Genomic DNA, 15,766 nt, shown 5'->3' on the forward strand with positions numbered 1-15,766 from the left:
TCGCAGATGGTAGTCACTGCTCCAGAGAAAATCTTAACATCGCGATTCAGAAATGCACAAATATGAGTCAATGCCATCTAGCGGTGGGCGACGGAACTTTATTCACGTGACATACTCACCAACAGCGAATAACAATTCATCACTGTTGAGATCATGGTCCAAAGAGGCGATGGGAACCGTAAGCTTCTTCGGCTCGCGGCTCACTTCCGCCTTGCTGCCACTTGCTTCGCATACTACTGGTCTGGAACTGGGAAATAACAATTACTTGTCATTCATTCGCATCAAGTATTAACTGCAATCGCGGATACACACAAACGCAAGCACTCATACATACTCATGTGCGTATATCCACCTCACCATCTGCATCTATCTTTTTGAAATAGAATTTAGTAGAGTATGTTATTATTATGCATTATAATTTATTAGCTTTTCTCAAAATAACCGTGACTTTGACATACTTAATTTTATGATTGAATAAATTTCAAATGACATTTAAAATTACTGATTAAAGTGATCTGAATTAAGGAAGTTAATTTACCTAAAGCATGAACGTTTTCTTAATATGGACATACACATTTCGTCATCACTGCGTATAATTTTTTTTTACTGATTATTTTCTAAACATTCCAAGGTATAGATTCCCCATGTTTATTTTTTAAATGGCTAAAGTATTTTAATACGTAAGTATCTATAGAAACACAAATACAATATTATTTTTTGAGACAATAATTTCTAGCAAATACTTAACAGGAAATAATCCGATATTCCGATAGGTCCCGGAATTTGTAAAAGGGAATGTCCACATTATTCTTTGGTTTAGCTAAATTAACTCCCTCAACTCCGGTTTCTGATTAAAAAATGTTAAATAGCACAAGTTTTACAAGATCAATTATATAATAAAATAATACTTAATGACCACTTATTACTGAACTCTGACTCTAAAACAGCTTAAAGAGCTTTAATATTCTTGAAACTCCTTACGTTTCAGCACAACAAAACTGATTTATGGTAAACATTGATAGGGCGGTGGTACTCAGGGTTCAGCATACACTGATAACACACCAGTCCCACATCCTCTACTAAGTTTTGTTTATAGCGCTATGAACTTTGGATTAAAGTTAAACTTTTGGTTATACGGAAAGGCCATTATTACTTGTGCTAGCAAACCTAAACAGGGACCTTATCCTGGAGGTCTACCATGAAATACGAAGCAACGATCATCGTTTTAGCTTCATATCGGACCGGAGGCTCCCACGAAACACGTACGAATGACGTGATTTGACATAATCCAAATTAATACCCTTGATAAGAAACTTAAAATAAATAGACAGTTTTGCAATGTCCTGAATAATCACTCTTTATAAAATACGAGTTTGAGAAAGTAAGGCAATGATAAGTCCTTACTCCGAAACGTCAAATGACAGGTTTTGTATCGAATATTGACATTACTTTCATCGTAAAACTGATATATATGTAGTACGTATGAGCTTCGTTGCGAACTCAGTCACGTAGTATCGTATTTCGTCTAGACTTCCTGACCCCAGATCAGCCCGTTAAGACAAGCTTCATCCGGTTCTTAAAAGGCTAGTGTCTTGGGTGAGCACGCACAGACGTACGTGCAGCACCTCTCTATTGTCCAGATAAGTACCGGAGCCGTTGGCTTGCTCACCTCCCCATGTTAGGGCTTTCATATCGGGAATCTCGGTCCCGAAAATTTAGAGTCTCCACAATTTTTTGACATTTTCAAGACTCAAGGCTGACTTTTTCAGTCTCCATCAAGAAATATCAAGACTTTTAAAACTTAAGTCATTTAATTAAAAAATATTAAAAAATGTCAAAAGGACTAAACCATCAGTTATGTCTTATTTTGGCTAATAGACGTGGCAACACTGAAGAGTGCAGCTTAGTGTAATTTGTAGATATTACAGAACGGGAGTAACAAAATCAGGTACTCTGAGTTAGAAACTAAACGCCCTTTGTTTCTTACGTACTCATTATAAAAATAAAAATAAAGCTTTTATAAATATTTTTTTATTTTAGGGCGCGTTTCCATTATGTCGAAACGTTTTATTTATCGTTGGACGATTGTCGCATCTAGCCTGTTCCCATATCACGACTATATGTAGTGACTGAGTCGTGGACATTTATTTTCTCGTTGAACGACTGTCGTGTTCAGCTGTTCCCGCTAGATCGTGACGACAGTTTATCGGTTCACGGCAGCCGCCTTATCGTTTGCACGACAGAATGGTTTGAAGCTGCGATTATTTGTCGTCTCATTTTTATTTGACGTTTTATTTATCGTCAGAGGACTGTCGTTCTAGCTCTTCCCATTATCACGTCTAAACGCATATAAGTATGTAGTCTACTTTTGGAACAGTCTCGAAAGTCACGTTCTTCCCGGGATTTTCGCCTTTTTTTTATTGAAAGCCCTACCCGATGTGCATTGCAGTAGTCATATTGTCATCTAGCAGTTGTCTTCTTAGTAATTAAATCTAAATTCAACTACCAAATTTCTGGTTTGGTGTCAGAGCTATCGGCACGCTCTACTTTTTTGTTTGTGACAGATCGAACAGTTAAGATTTTAGGGGCACGGCCACTGCGCCCTGAGACATAACTTGACAAGTCCCATGTGGCTGTGATTTCACCAGCACCCTTACCCTTCAAAACCGGAACACAGTAATACTGACATTACTGCTTGTAAGCAATAGGTAAGGTGGCAGTTCTACCAAAGACGAACTCTTTCTTCTCTAAAATTCCTAAGCGAAGGACCGTAGGATATCTAACAACAAATATCATACCAGTAAAATCTCAAAGTTACCTGATATGTGGTCCGTCGACGACGTCACGCGAGGCGAGGGTGACGCTCGCGTGTGGTGGACGTCCGCTGCGGCAGACATCGCACGAGCGCGCCCACCATGCGTTGTACGCGAACCAACATTCGTTGCATTGCCACATGCGGTTCTCGCGGCTATAGGACGTTATATATTTTTTCATCACACTTGCTCGTAAATGGTATGATTGCATGGTGTAACATGACATACTTCCTTACATAGGTCACGTTCAAGTTCAAGCAAGGGGGTTACTTAAACAGAACTTTAATTGCAACTCAGCCACATACTACTTAAATACCTATTATTAAGAATTTCTTAAAATTGATTTTAATTGTTTTCTGTATAAAAATTTAGCAAATTTTTTTTTATACATCATGGCTGTATGCGTGTTTGCTTTTTACAACATTTTAGTTCGAGTTGTATTTTATCTACGGAAGAATTAAAAAAAAAAACAAAAAACGCGACATTTGCCAAATCCAAAATTGTTGCCTTGTGAACAATATTTATATTGTATTTATTTCCTCACAAATATGATGAAAAACATTGCATGTATCACGGACGGTAAAAAAAATACAAAACTCGAGTTATTAAAGTCCTCAGCCTTTGGCTTCGGGCTTCTAATAGACCCTCGTTAGTAATTTCTTATTTACCGTCCTTAATACGCAATGTACTATTTCTCAAACATGCTCTGATATGTTTGCATTACAGTGCCTTTAAATTAGCCGCTTATTAAATTAGAAGCATTACAGTGGCGCCACTGTGGCATTGCAGTCGCGCCACTACTAATTTTCATACAATAATTATTTACAAGCGCAGCTGCAGTGCAACAGTCGCGCCACTCGCGCCACTTTTACAGACTAGATATTGTATAAAAATTAGTAGTGGTAGCAATGCTTATTACAAGCGTCTAATTTGGAAGCATCCTTGCTCTCAAAAAATTAACCAACAAAGTTTGTCATTTATGGAGCGTGCACCTCTTGGCCGGAAACATAATCTCAGTACAGCGTAGTATACTAAATCGGTTACCGGAAAGTGCGCAAAACCGCAAAATCCCCTAGTTCGACACGAATTTCGTCGTGCGGTCGCCGAGCGGAGTCCGCGTTACCGCCGCGCAGCGACCGCGTGCGTCTAACGGCGCGTTCAAATTAGCCGCTGTTAGCGGCGCTGCAGCCGCGCGGCGGCCGCGCGACGGCCGCGCGAATGTCACTTTTCATACAATTTCTAGAAGCGCTGCAACCGCGCGGCGGCCGCGCGACAGTCGCGCTGCTGCAGCGCGTCTAGAATTGTATGAAAAGTGACCCTAAGTCACGGCAAAATACGCTCTATTCGTTTATCCTTTACGTTTCAACTTAAATGAGCGTCCCGGACACGCGGGCGAGTCTCGCTTGAACTTGGTCTATGCGGCGGCCGGGTGGCGACCGCGCCGTTGTATTATTCAGAGGAATTTAAATGTTGTTGCCTAGTAAATAGAATTCAGATTCGCCATTAATGTACATGAAGGCGATTTCGCTCTTAGACGTGGAATATTTTTTTCAAATTTAAATCAAACCAATACTGAGGTACCCTCTTTCCACCAAAAAAGGAATCATCAAAATCGGTCCACAAAAAAGCCGGAGTTATCGCGTAACATACATACAGAAAAAATACAATCGAATTGAGAACCTCCTCCTATTTTGAAGTCGGTTAATAAGTCTGTAAATCCATGTCCGTCCGCTGCTCTAAACTATAAAACACATCTACTAACAAACAGCTATGTAAACAGACTAAAGAAAAACTGTCATACAGCCAACTACTCACTAGCATCAGTGTCCGTAATTGCGAGAATTAAAAAAACTGTCTATGGTACTACTTATTCTGAGTTTAATCACCTATGGTGAATATATATAAAGAAGTGAGAAGAGAGACAATATAATAATGGAATGTGTAGCGAGTTACTGAAATTATGTAAACGGGTTCACAAATATTCTATTTCAATATTTCATTGTTTTTATTGATTTGTACCATTTTACCATTTTATATTAAACAAAAAAATGTACGCACAAACGGACACATGCAGGCGCCGACTTTTTATATATATAGTCTCAACTGCGTCACACCGCGGAACCGGTCCCGGCGGTCGAACGAGCGGCGCGAGTGCATCACTGCACCGCGGGGCGCCCTTCTCTAGTCGCTAAATAGCTTCTACCGAAACTGCATATCATCCTATGCTTGTCGCTGCTTACATGTGTGTCGTGCGTGCTGTATGCCTAGTTACCCATATTGCGAATTGCTTTTATTTCTGCCTTTACCTCGGACGTTACTTATTCGCGTAAAATACGACGAAAGGTGGAGAGGCTCGGTTAGTATTAATACCCACTTCAAATGTACTCCGCCCAATTGAAGTCGAAAAAGGTTCACAACTCCTGGAAAACTGGTGAAGTCCCTGATTCGCATTGGAACAGAGTAGCGGTTTACAGCCTATTCCTTAGAGGAAAATCGGGTATCAGTTATCAGGTATCAATGGAACGTGTTGTTGTTGACAATGATGATAAACACTAGTCCAAACTAGTCCACTCACAATCAAGCTCACTCACCTTGGTTGCTGCTGAGTAGAAGGCACTTTTTCCCTCGGTTGCGACACCTTCCCGACCGACGGCAACATGTTGTAAACTTTTGTGCTCGGGTCTCGCGGCACCGCACCAATGTGAGATGTCCTTATATTACTCGCTTCACTAACAGGAGATATACAATTCTCCGCCCCTAACAGCTCGTCTATACGAGCGTAGTCATCATCACCAACGTCATTTGAATATAAAACTTCATTGTGTGAGTTACTCATAACGTTCTTCGTGTCCTGTACCGAAACATAAGAGTATCGCGTCCCGTTGTTGTTCACTTGTAGCTGCAAATTCAAGTCCTTGTACTTCCCCTTGTTCGGCAAGGCGTAAATCACGCCTTCTGCGTTCGTATCCCAACTACATTCCTTATCTTCTATGTTGGATTCTTCGATTTTCTTATCTAATTCCTTGGGCTCAGGTTTGAGATTCACGTAACTGCCTAACCTTTGAGAATCGTGAAGACTTCTTCGACTTGGAAGTATCCTGCCTTGGGTACCGGCATTGGTTTGTTCTGAAAACGATCTTCTGTACGTTGGTCGGATTTCTGGAGAATTTTGTGCGCTTATTGACCGTCTGAATGACGGTCCTAAAGTTGTACTTCCACTTTGAGGCCAGTCAGGAACAGTGATCATAACACCACCCGACGTAGGCAGAGACGCAGCGCCATCCCTTCCACTCAAAGTCTCGTGTCTCCCTAAAGTGGTCACGCTCAATCCTCTCGTGTTAGAAACTCGTGCCAATGGTGATACTCGAGGAGCCAAACAAGCCTCACAATGGGTCCGTATACCAGAATTCTCCAAAGTACATTTACCACAAGCCCATTTCTTCAAATGCAAAGCTCTACTCTGTTCTCTTTGATATTCTTTCACGTAATTCAACTCCCAATTAGATTCACTTTCATTACGTTTCTTCGGTTTCCTAGTTACTGTATGCAGACTCCTCAAGAAAGATTCTCTTGGATTGTATTGAGTGTTGTACCCATAACGTTCCGATACCATTAAACTTGTGGGTCTGTTTATTGTCCCACGGGTTTCATCAACTTTCCACCACTTATGTTGGGAGTTGATTACAGATCCGTGAGAAAGGGACCTGGTCACTCCATGAGCTTGGTCAGCCAATTGAGTTGGCGAAAGCCTAAGGGACTGCAAATCAAGATTCAATCGTCGATCGCGCGAATAACTCGAAGTGGGCTTATATGAAGGAACGGCCAGGGTGTTGGATCTTATCATAGTGTGATCTGTAAATAAAACGTATTTTCTGTATAGATAGATAGAAAATATAATATAATAAATTTCAAGTCGCAATATTGGGCTCTTGAAGCATGGAAAGATCCTTAGCAGTCAGAGTTTGAGAATTGGGGCTGAGTGGATATGGAGATCTACAAGTGCTCCCTGAAGTTTTCAGTACCCTAATCAGGTTTTATCGCCGCAAACGACCTTGAATTTAACTACCTGACAGGAAAAATTGAGGTAGCTGGTCAAACGATCACTTTGTGTACTAAAATAATCAACTTACCCTGGGCAGCTTTATCTTTGTCCGTCATCCCTGAAGCTTGGTCCTCGTCATCCGAAAGTCTGAGGGATAATATAAAAGACATTACAATACATATGTTACATGACAAACTTAAAGCGATCAGTATTTTTGAAATAACACAATATTCAGCAGATTCATTATTAAAAGGACCTATTCCTGTTTCATATGGACCTGTATGAACAAATCGTGCGCCTGGTTTTAAGCGACATGCCTGTCCAAAGCAGTTCCAGTGCCGGCTTTAAATCGCAAAGATCTGGAGGGCAGTGCCACTGCGCCCGTCAACGTGAGACATAAGTTGACAAGTCCCAAGTGCCTATAATTTCACCAGCACCCTTACCCGTCAAAACCGGAAAAGTGGCAGTGCCCAGAAGGAACTCTTCCACAAGGAGCTCTACTGCATCAGTATTATTATTAAGCTTGTGGAAGTACAAATCTGACAAGCACGATAATAATGAACAATATATTTACTTATAGACAGGAGCGTGTGGCGCCAGGGCATCACATGCGGCGCATCGCCACGCAGCTGACACGTTGCGTAGTCCACAGCCGCAGCGCCACGCGCGACTTGCGCCCGGCGCCGAGCCAACACACGACCATCCGCTGAAGAAAATGGTTACATTATTTACGACTTAATTATACAAAATTATACCATTCCCAAAGGAATTACCCTTTATGAATGGTATAATTTTTGTCACATTTTAGTATATTTCACTCTGTGTATTGTGTATACCAAAATGTGTAACACGGCTATTAATGTTTATAGACATTGCATTAATGTTTTAAGATGACCGGCTTTCTCTAAAACAATGAGCTCGGCAATGGGGCATGCACACCTAAATAATGCCTATTCACTCTCGCCTTGAAAATGTCCAAGTTATTACGTTCAGGGAATAAGTCTACAGGCAGGGAATTCCACCTCATAGTCGCTGACATGTTACCATCACACAGTGATGAAATTTTAGCTTTTATGTGTAGGTTACTATGGCACATAACACTGATTCACTGAAACGTAGCAAGCTGTTGAGCTTTTTTGCATTAACAGAAATAACACAACCCAATTATTCTCATCTCTTAGCAAGGGATGAACAGACAAAGGCAGGTGCCAAGGAGACCCTTATTGGTCTCAAACTCTTTATAGGTATAGCAAACAGCCTGACTAAGCTCACTGTGCTAAATGAGAGCACACACGTCTCACAAGATGATCTTGAGCATTCAACAGTCTTGATAGCTACCTACAGTACCAAACACTGCAAAATAACTCTGTTACTGAACAATAACTGCATCACAATGCTAACTAGAGCCTTAACAGGGATTTGTCGTTTTAACAAGCACATGTCATATATTGGGCAGAGAGGAAGCAATGTAGCTTCTGTTACCAGGTGAATGAAACTCCTGTGCATCTCCTCATACAGTGCTGCCACCTCACGGGCATACGAAGTTCCATACTTAAAGACACAGGTCACAACCAGAGGACATAAAAACTGTCAGAGTCATGAAAGTCCTTCAGTTCACTAATGCTATTGGCCTTGGCTTCGAGCTGTAATTAGTGATAATCAGAGTAAATCAATTAATGGTCGCAGTGATGAGAGGCTGCATAGGCCCTGAATGAAACCAATGTAATAATAATAATTATCATCTCTTTCATGGTTTCATATAGCTTTTATTAAGAATTGGGAGACTCGGAACAGATAGCATGGATAAACTTAGGCAACAATTGGAAAACCAAAGTAGTATGCGGGAACTTGTCTAAATTGCTAAAGTTATTTCCAAATCTTTATGCTACTGATCTATATGAATAAAAATTTTTCTGTTATTATTCCTTAAGTACATGAAGGTTGTGTAATAATTGTCTAAACTTTATTAATGGTAATCTATAAAGATATTGAACAACATTGAAAACTATTTTTCGGGATTTTAATCGCGTATATTTGTTTTTTTTTTTTCTAACAAACCTTTTTGTTTCAAATACTACTACTCATATTTAATTTCTTGGGACTGCTCGTGCAAATTGACATATGTTCACATTTAGGGATATTTATTTCAAATTATGTACAAACTTCCTGAAAGAGATGAATGTAAGTTGCATACAAATAAAATAATACACCCACAAAAAAATTTAAAATTAAATTTTGGACAAAAGCTACACAGGCAAAACAAATCCAACACATACAGATTTAAAGAAGTTTATCGTTTTATTTTTCCTGTAAAGTTGGTTGTTTATTATCAAAACATGTTGATTCAGTGGGGTTCTAGATTTACCATTGTTTTAATTTAAATTACGGAGTTTCACTAAAATAATTGTGTTACTTTATTTACTTATTGTAACTGATCGACAATATGTTACAAAAACAACATGAAACATCATTACTTTGTAGACAGTCACTGCCAGTCGGTCAAATTTGTTTACATCAGTAGCATAATGAGTGTGCACTGACTTATATGTATTCAGCCCTCCTTGACATAACTAAAGCATATTTTGATATATTGAGACATCGCACCTAAAGTTTGACTGTCACCCAAAAAAAATTTAAATAAGCAGATTTTGCTTAACAATAACTCTGAGACTAAACAAGATCTTAAAAACCGAGTAAAGAGATGGTTGTAGATGTTGTTTCACTGATCCCAGATATGTATACTATATTTTGCTAAAATGTTGATAATGTTGCTTTATGATAAAGACGGCAGTATTGTTAAGTCTATCAATCACATGCTAATAATAGAGACAAAAAAAAAGTCTAAATGGGTGGAATTGTTTTGAGTCTCTGAAAACATTAAAAAAAACCACACTTAAGTTTCATAGGTAAAACACAAAGAAACCATTTCTTAGTTTATCGGTATAAACAAATGATAACAATGAAGTAAAAGTGGTATAATATAAATATCACTCAAAAATTATTCTGAAAAAGAGTCCTGACAAAATATCCTACCTGAAATTTTTATTCAACCTCCTATTAGATCATGTTTCAATAACTTTTTTAAGTCAATGTCTAACTAGAAGGCTTGGTAGGAACTTGGCTGACCCCTACAATTGAAGCTATCTGCGCAAATGTGGCATAAGCCCCATTAATTTTTTTTCCACAATATTACTTTAAATGATACTAAAATACATAATTATTTTATATTTGGATGCTATGTTCTAGTATAAAATTAAAAAAATAATACTTAAAATTTCATATTAAACAATTATTTTATGCTCAAGTCTACTAGACTTAATAATAAGCTTATTACACTATGTAAAGAAAAACTTGAATATTAATTTTTAGGCTTTGTTGGTACACTTACTTTCAAGTAAACAACTTGATAATGAAAAATTAATGAATGTAACAAAAGAAATCACATTTATGTATATTAATGTCACAGTATGCGCATAAACACTCCTTCCGATAGTCGAACGTGACAAAAACTTATTGATTAACAAAAAATAACTGCTCCCATTACAAGGTAATGAACGAAAATAACTTTCGATAAAAATTGCCTTGATAACACAATAACTACATACCTACGATCATTTTCTTTGTAGCGCGAGAAAAACTACATTTCCAAAGAAATAATGACATACGCCCACGGCAAAGCCTATGTTATTTGATAATTCCGTTAATGAACTACCTCTATCACCACCCAACAATGAAATACTACGAAAAATATAACCTAATAGGGGTCACGAAAAATCGATATTCTGAATGACAGGAGCAACAAAAGAATCATGTTTATATCGGAAAAACTCACCTTTTGAAGTTATTTGTGACTGGAATAACGATTGGCTCCGACCCGGGAGTAGTTCCCTCACTCTTCCCTGTGCGAGAACCGTATTCCGGCGAAGAATCTTCTCCAAAATACTGCTTTGTAGACTCAGTGTCATGACTCGAAACTCTTTTTGTCCCACATTTTAAACACTTTACACTTTCGGTAGGATTGATCTGGCCGCAAGTCTGACAATGCCATTGCAGCACAGATGCGATTGAGCCCATTTTAATTCACACATGATTAGGAAACCATAACAATTCGGCGTTTTTTACGAAAACTTTATGTCTGAGAAAAATGAAAACAGCTGATCCACCATGTTGTTTGTATTTTACTTTTTTATGTTAGGTATGCACTTTGATGTCGATACGTTTCCGGTATTATCGGTTTTCAGGGTTAACATTGTTTTTTTCAATTTTATAAAAACAGCAAAAATGTGAACTAATGTAAAATGCACATTCCCAATGTCTGTAATTAGATTATACAAATTTTAATCTACTTTATCTGACATTAAATCCAAGAACATTTTGTAATATTTTGTTTCTATTATTTACAACGCCATCTATACACGCTTTTACATAACTACTACACTTGCATGACGAACGTAGCACTTTCTCGTCAAATATAAATGTAGTATTACTGTCGTGGCTCGACAGAGAGCACTAAAAGCACAAAGTGTTCTAACTAAAAGGTTTCGACACCATCGCCATCTGACCATCACCATTGAATTTGAACAAAATTATATTATTTATTTTAACTAATTAACGAGATTGAGAATGTTCTTAAAAGTGCAGGTCAATTATTATCGTTCAAGAGTAATCATGCCTGGATGACGCGACAGTGGATGGAGTGAAAGAAGTACGGCAGGATTGTGACAGGTGGTAGTCAGATGTTGGCGGATGTCGGATGTATGTATACATTTATGTGATCTAGTAACGCGAACAAGACTAAAAAGAAATAGATTACAGAGATAAAGGTTTATTTTGTGATCATCCAGCACAGCACTATATCTCCTATCACATGCCCTTTTTCTCAATTAGAACCACAGCATCGACCAATTGCCTGCAATTAAATCATTTACATAAACAAAGCTCAATTGAAGCTATTAAATCGAATCATTATGGTCCATGCGCAGTTCAGTTTCAAGAGGCTATTGCATGCAGGCGAGCACGGGATTATTGCCACAAATTATGACGCACAACTGTCACTAGCATTGCCACGTCAATAACGGAATGACGTCGTCGTTATGATAGTAAGTGCGACCCAGCTTTTGAATTATGTGGAATTCTGGATGACGAAATTCTGTATTTAGCTATTTAAATTGTATTACAAATTACTATATTCATTATAACAAGTGTGTTCCACAACTGCATGCACGGCTCTTTGCAAAAATAAACTTATATACTTAGAATAATAACGCATAATCTTATATATATATATATAAAATGCATTTACCTGTCAATATGTTATCATCACTGTCAGTCCCATCTCTGTGCATTATTCGTGTGTGTATTGTACGACTGTGTGTTATTTATTTATGTGTTGTGTTTCTGTTATTTATCTGTGTTTTGTGTGGATGTGTCTGTGTCAGTGCGCTTTTCGCACAGTATCTCTATTATATGAGTGATGTCTATAGCTTCGCGTGGAAGGATATTACGTTATATACGATCCCTATCCAACTTAATAGTAGATATTGAACGAAAAATGTCTCGCATTCAACTTTTGCTGCGTACCTATATCCTATATCGGTTTATCTATTTCAAACATTTACCCTTCGCTAGTCATATTATGTAGATAAAGGTCGCCTGTGTACATAATCCAACAACAACAAAGAGTGTAACCTAAGTAAATAAGTAGATAAACACAACCACACAATGAGATATATAAACAGTCACGTTTAACGTTTTGTTTACAACACTTTCTCATATTATGCTGTGCAAATGAAGTAGGGTTAGATATTAATTTTGATATATCATATTTTAATATATTCTACAGTACACATACACATATTTTCTTAATATCTCTCGGAAATCGGATGTACGACTTTTGCTTTGAATTGATTTTTTGGATCGCAATGGATCATATCGTCACCTCAGAGTTTTGTAATCTGAGGTCGTCGTCTTGCTTTCTCAAACTCGTATCTTAAAGCACAAGTAACTGAAACGCAAAAAATGCATTATATATACACATTTTGCAGTCTGATTTGACAGCGCATTTCTTTAATATTCACATACTGGCTTTTAATACATCTAAATTTTTTTCAAGAAATTTTAAATTAATAAAAAGTTTTGCCATCCCTTGAATAATCACTCTTTATAAGGTAATATTATGGTGACCTAGTGCTGATCCAATGATGGAGCTAGCAAACCGATAATTGCAACTCCTCAACAAAGTACAGCAGCTGCTTTGTGTTTGGGCTCGTTATGATTCGTTTTGACGAGGACTTCCTTAAACGTTCCATAGATGTTTCCACAAAGTCAAAGTCAAGTAATTATTTATTCCATAGGTAAAATTTTTACATCTGAAAACGTAATTTTTACCTATATATAAATAGACACCGCAAGTACCGCGATCTGTACGAAAATCAAGCGTGGCACGTTTTTGTGCCTTTGATAACATTACAAGCGCTATTTAGTGATGGGAAACCTTTTCGACACTAAAGCGATTGATTAAATCGAAGGCGCGGACGCAGCACGTATACGAAATAATGACTTTTCAAGTATTTGTTTACGTTATGAAGCCGTGAAATATTAATATAATAAAATAATACCAGAATAAGTTAATTAAGTTCTTTCTTAACACGTGTTTGAAAAATGTTGTTCCGGAAAGTTAAAAAAAAACAACAAAAACCTTTATGGAATATTCTCTCACGTATATACGACACGTGTAGCCCCAACGTCTGTTAGTGAATGTAGTTCCGATGACTAAAACTTGTAACTGAGGATTTGATCGATTTACTGGAGAGTTAATGTTACAGGAGTATGGCCTAGTGTAATGGAACTTGACGAGTCGCCACGCAGCCATGCTCCGCCAGCCATACGACACTTCCACTAACCTTTCTGCGACAGCAGCGCCGCCTTCAACCGATCCGACGCCACTAGTCTGCCGCGTGATGGAAGAAGTGGAGGGATGTAGCCAGCTAGCCAGCCTATATAAGACTTTTGATTTAATTTAAAAAGAATTTTGTCTAGAAGCAACTGGATAATAATAATAACAATAAGGCTCAACTCAAGCGCACGCTGGCGCAGAATCAAAGAGGCGCGTGACGGCAGTTGCATTAGTGCGCCCGCTCAGAAACCGCTCGACTTTAACCAAGCGTAGACGCGCTATTCCATATTTGCATAATCCAAATTTGTACCTTTATAATGGGAAAATAGAGATGAATATGCTATAAGCTAAAAACATGACGGGTCGCGACGCTTCGACCCTGAGCCAGTGTGAGTTGAGTCTAACGCACACACTCTATATAGCCCCGCACTAGGAAAACCTTTGTCGCGGGTGCCATGGACACACCACTTAGACAACCACAAATTACACCCAAACTCACAAGATAAATAAATGTAGGCCATACAAATATTTCTCCCGGCCCGGGAATCGAACCTGGGACAGCTACGTGGCAGTCGGGCATGATAACTGTTCGGCCACGAAGGCAGTTATTAATCATATATAAATAAGCCACATTGTATCGGTATATTGTAAAAAAAGCAATAAAATACTTGATGATCTTTACATCATTGTCTTATTTGCCGCCATTCTGTACATACCTAATTTTATTCAACATTATTTTTTTATGTTTTTGCAATAATGCCCTACAGTGTTCATATTGAAAAAAGATAACTGTGACTACTTCATTAAAATAAAATAATTTTTTTGCCACGCCGCCGGTTTACGCCGTTCAAATACATCGATGTCGATATTTATTTTAAAAACTTTTTTGTGTCTTTAACCCGTAAAAGTGACAAAAGTATACCCCTCGGTACTAGCATAATAACATTCTTATAAGCGACCTTTTTGACAAAATGATAAATAGTATCCCTTGTGTCCCTGCTTGATGTCTTGGGTAGGGATTATAATACCTTTAAGGGTTAAGTACCCCTTTTGGATTCGTTTTGTCAGGTATTGAGTTTGTTGAAAATGCTCTTTAACCTTTTATTGATCCAAGGACGTATTCTAATTTTAGAAAGTATTTCGTGAAAATTCCAGTGTTCAGATGGCTACTTTGAACGCGATTGAGTGAATAAATATTCAAATTCAAATTTTTCATTTCAGAGGTTATTTTATTATAAATCGCCTCTTGAACCCATATGAACTTGATTCCAGTCTCGTGTAGACTTCTTCCAAACACTCCAATAAAACGCCGTATTAACCAAACTGATTTATTAAATTATCTATTCTTCCAACGATTTATACTAGAACTTTAAAATATACTCAACAAAAATTGTAACCACAAAATACCGTTATAATTCCTGACCAATGTAACTTTAACATTTGATGAGATACGAATGCATAAATTTGTCTTTCACCTAAGACATTGCCTCGTAAATCCCATTGACTTACAAATAAATGGACGACGGGTCTAATACAAAAACCACGAAAAAAATGTCCCAAGTCAACCTATTCGAAATTTAAATTGTTATGTCATCGCAGTATCGCGCTGTCCGTAGAACAAATGAAGACTAAAGCGGAGTGTCGCGCTCTGTATACGATTTTAGCGCCTTACAAGTGCGGACACTTTTTAGCGCGGACCCGACGTCCATATAATTGTAAGTCAATGGTAAATCCATTCTTTTTCAATTCCCGCCATTTTTCGCAAGTAGGGAACTTTAAAAGCAATGTCATTGGCTAGTCGAACCGGTAGATAAAGTGTTCGGACCAATCACAATCAACACCGACACGCCATCTACACGGTAACATTTCGGAAACCTAATAATATCAATTAACAAACTTTTTAAATTAATTTATGGAATAAGCTTATTTACCCTTACAATATTTAAATAAATGATAATGAAAATAATTTTTCTATTTTACGATTATATATTTCTTACACTCGTATGAATACCAAAT

At 37.9% G+C, this 15,766-nt stretch overlaps 1 protein-coding gene across 1 annotated transcript in view; it reads right to left on the reverse strand.

Annotated features, from left to right (window-relative positions):
- The window catches only part of LOC113240570 (calpain-D), a 35,046-nt gene extending 24,081 nt beyond the window's left edge, over positions 1–10,965 (reverse strand). The window contains exons 1-6 of the mRNA XM_026477905.1: positions 10,688–10,965; positions 7,430–7,561; positions 6,944–7,002; positions 5,405–6,665; positions 2,819–2,968; positions 120–247 (exon numbers count right to left, since the gene is read on the reverse strand). Of these exons, the coding sequence (XP_026333690.1) occupies positions 120–247; positions 2,819–2,968; positions 5,405–6,665; positions 6,944–7,002; positions 7,430–7,561; positions 10,688–10,929 (1,972 nt within the window). The 5' untranslated portion in view covers positions 10,930–10,965. The remainder of the gene's footprint in view (positions 1–119; positions 248–2,818; positions 2,969–5,404; positions 6,666–6,943; positions 7,003–7,429; positions 7,562–10,687) is intronic.
- Positions 10,966–15,766: the final 4,801 nt, after the last annotated feature.

Source organism: Hyposmocoma kahamanoa, unplaced genomic scaffold (assembly GCF_003589595.1).
Source record: "Hyposmocoma kahamanoa isolate Upper Pololo Valley unplaced genomic scaffold, ASM358959v1 157, whole genome shotgun sequence".
Taxonomy (NCBI): domain Eukaryota; kingdom Metazoa; phylum Arthropoda; class Insecta; order Lepidoptera; family Cosmopterigidae; genus Hyposmocoma; species Hyposmocoma kahamanoa.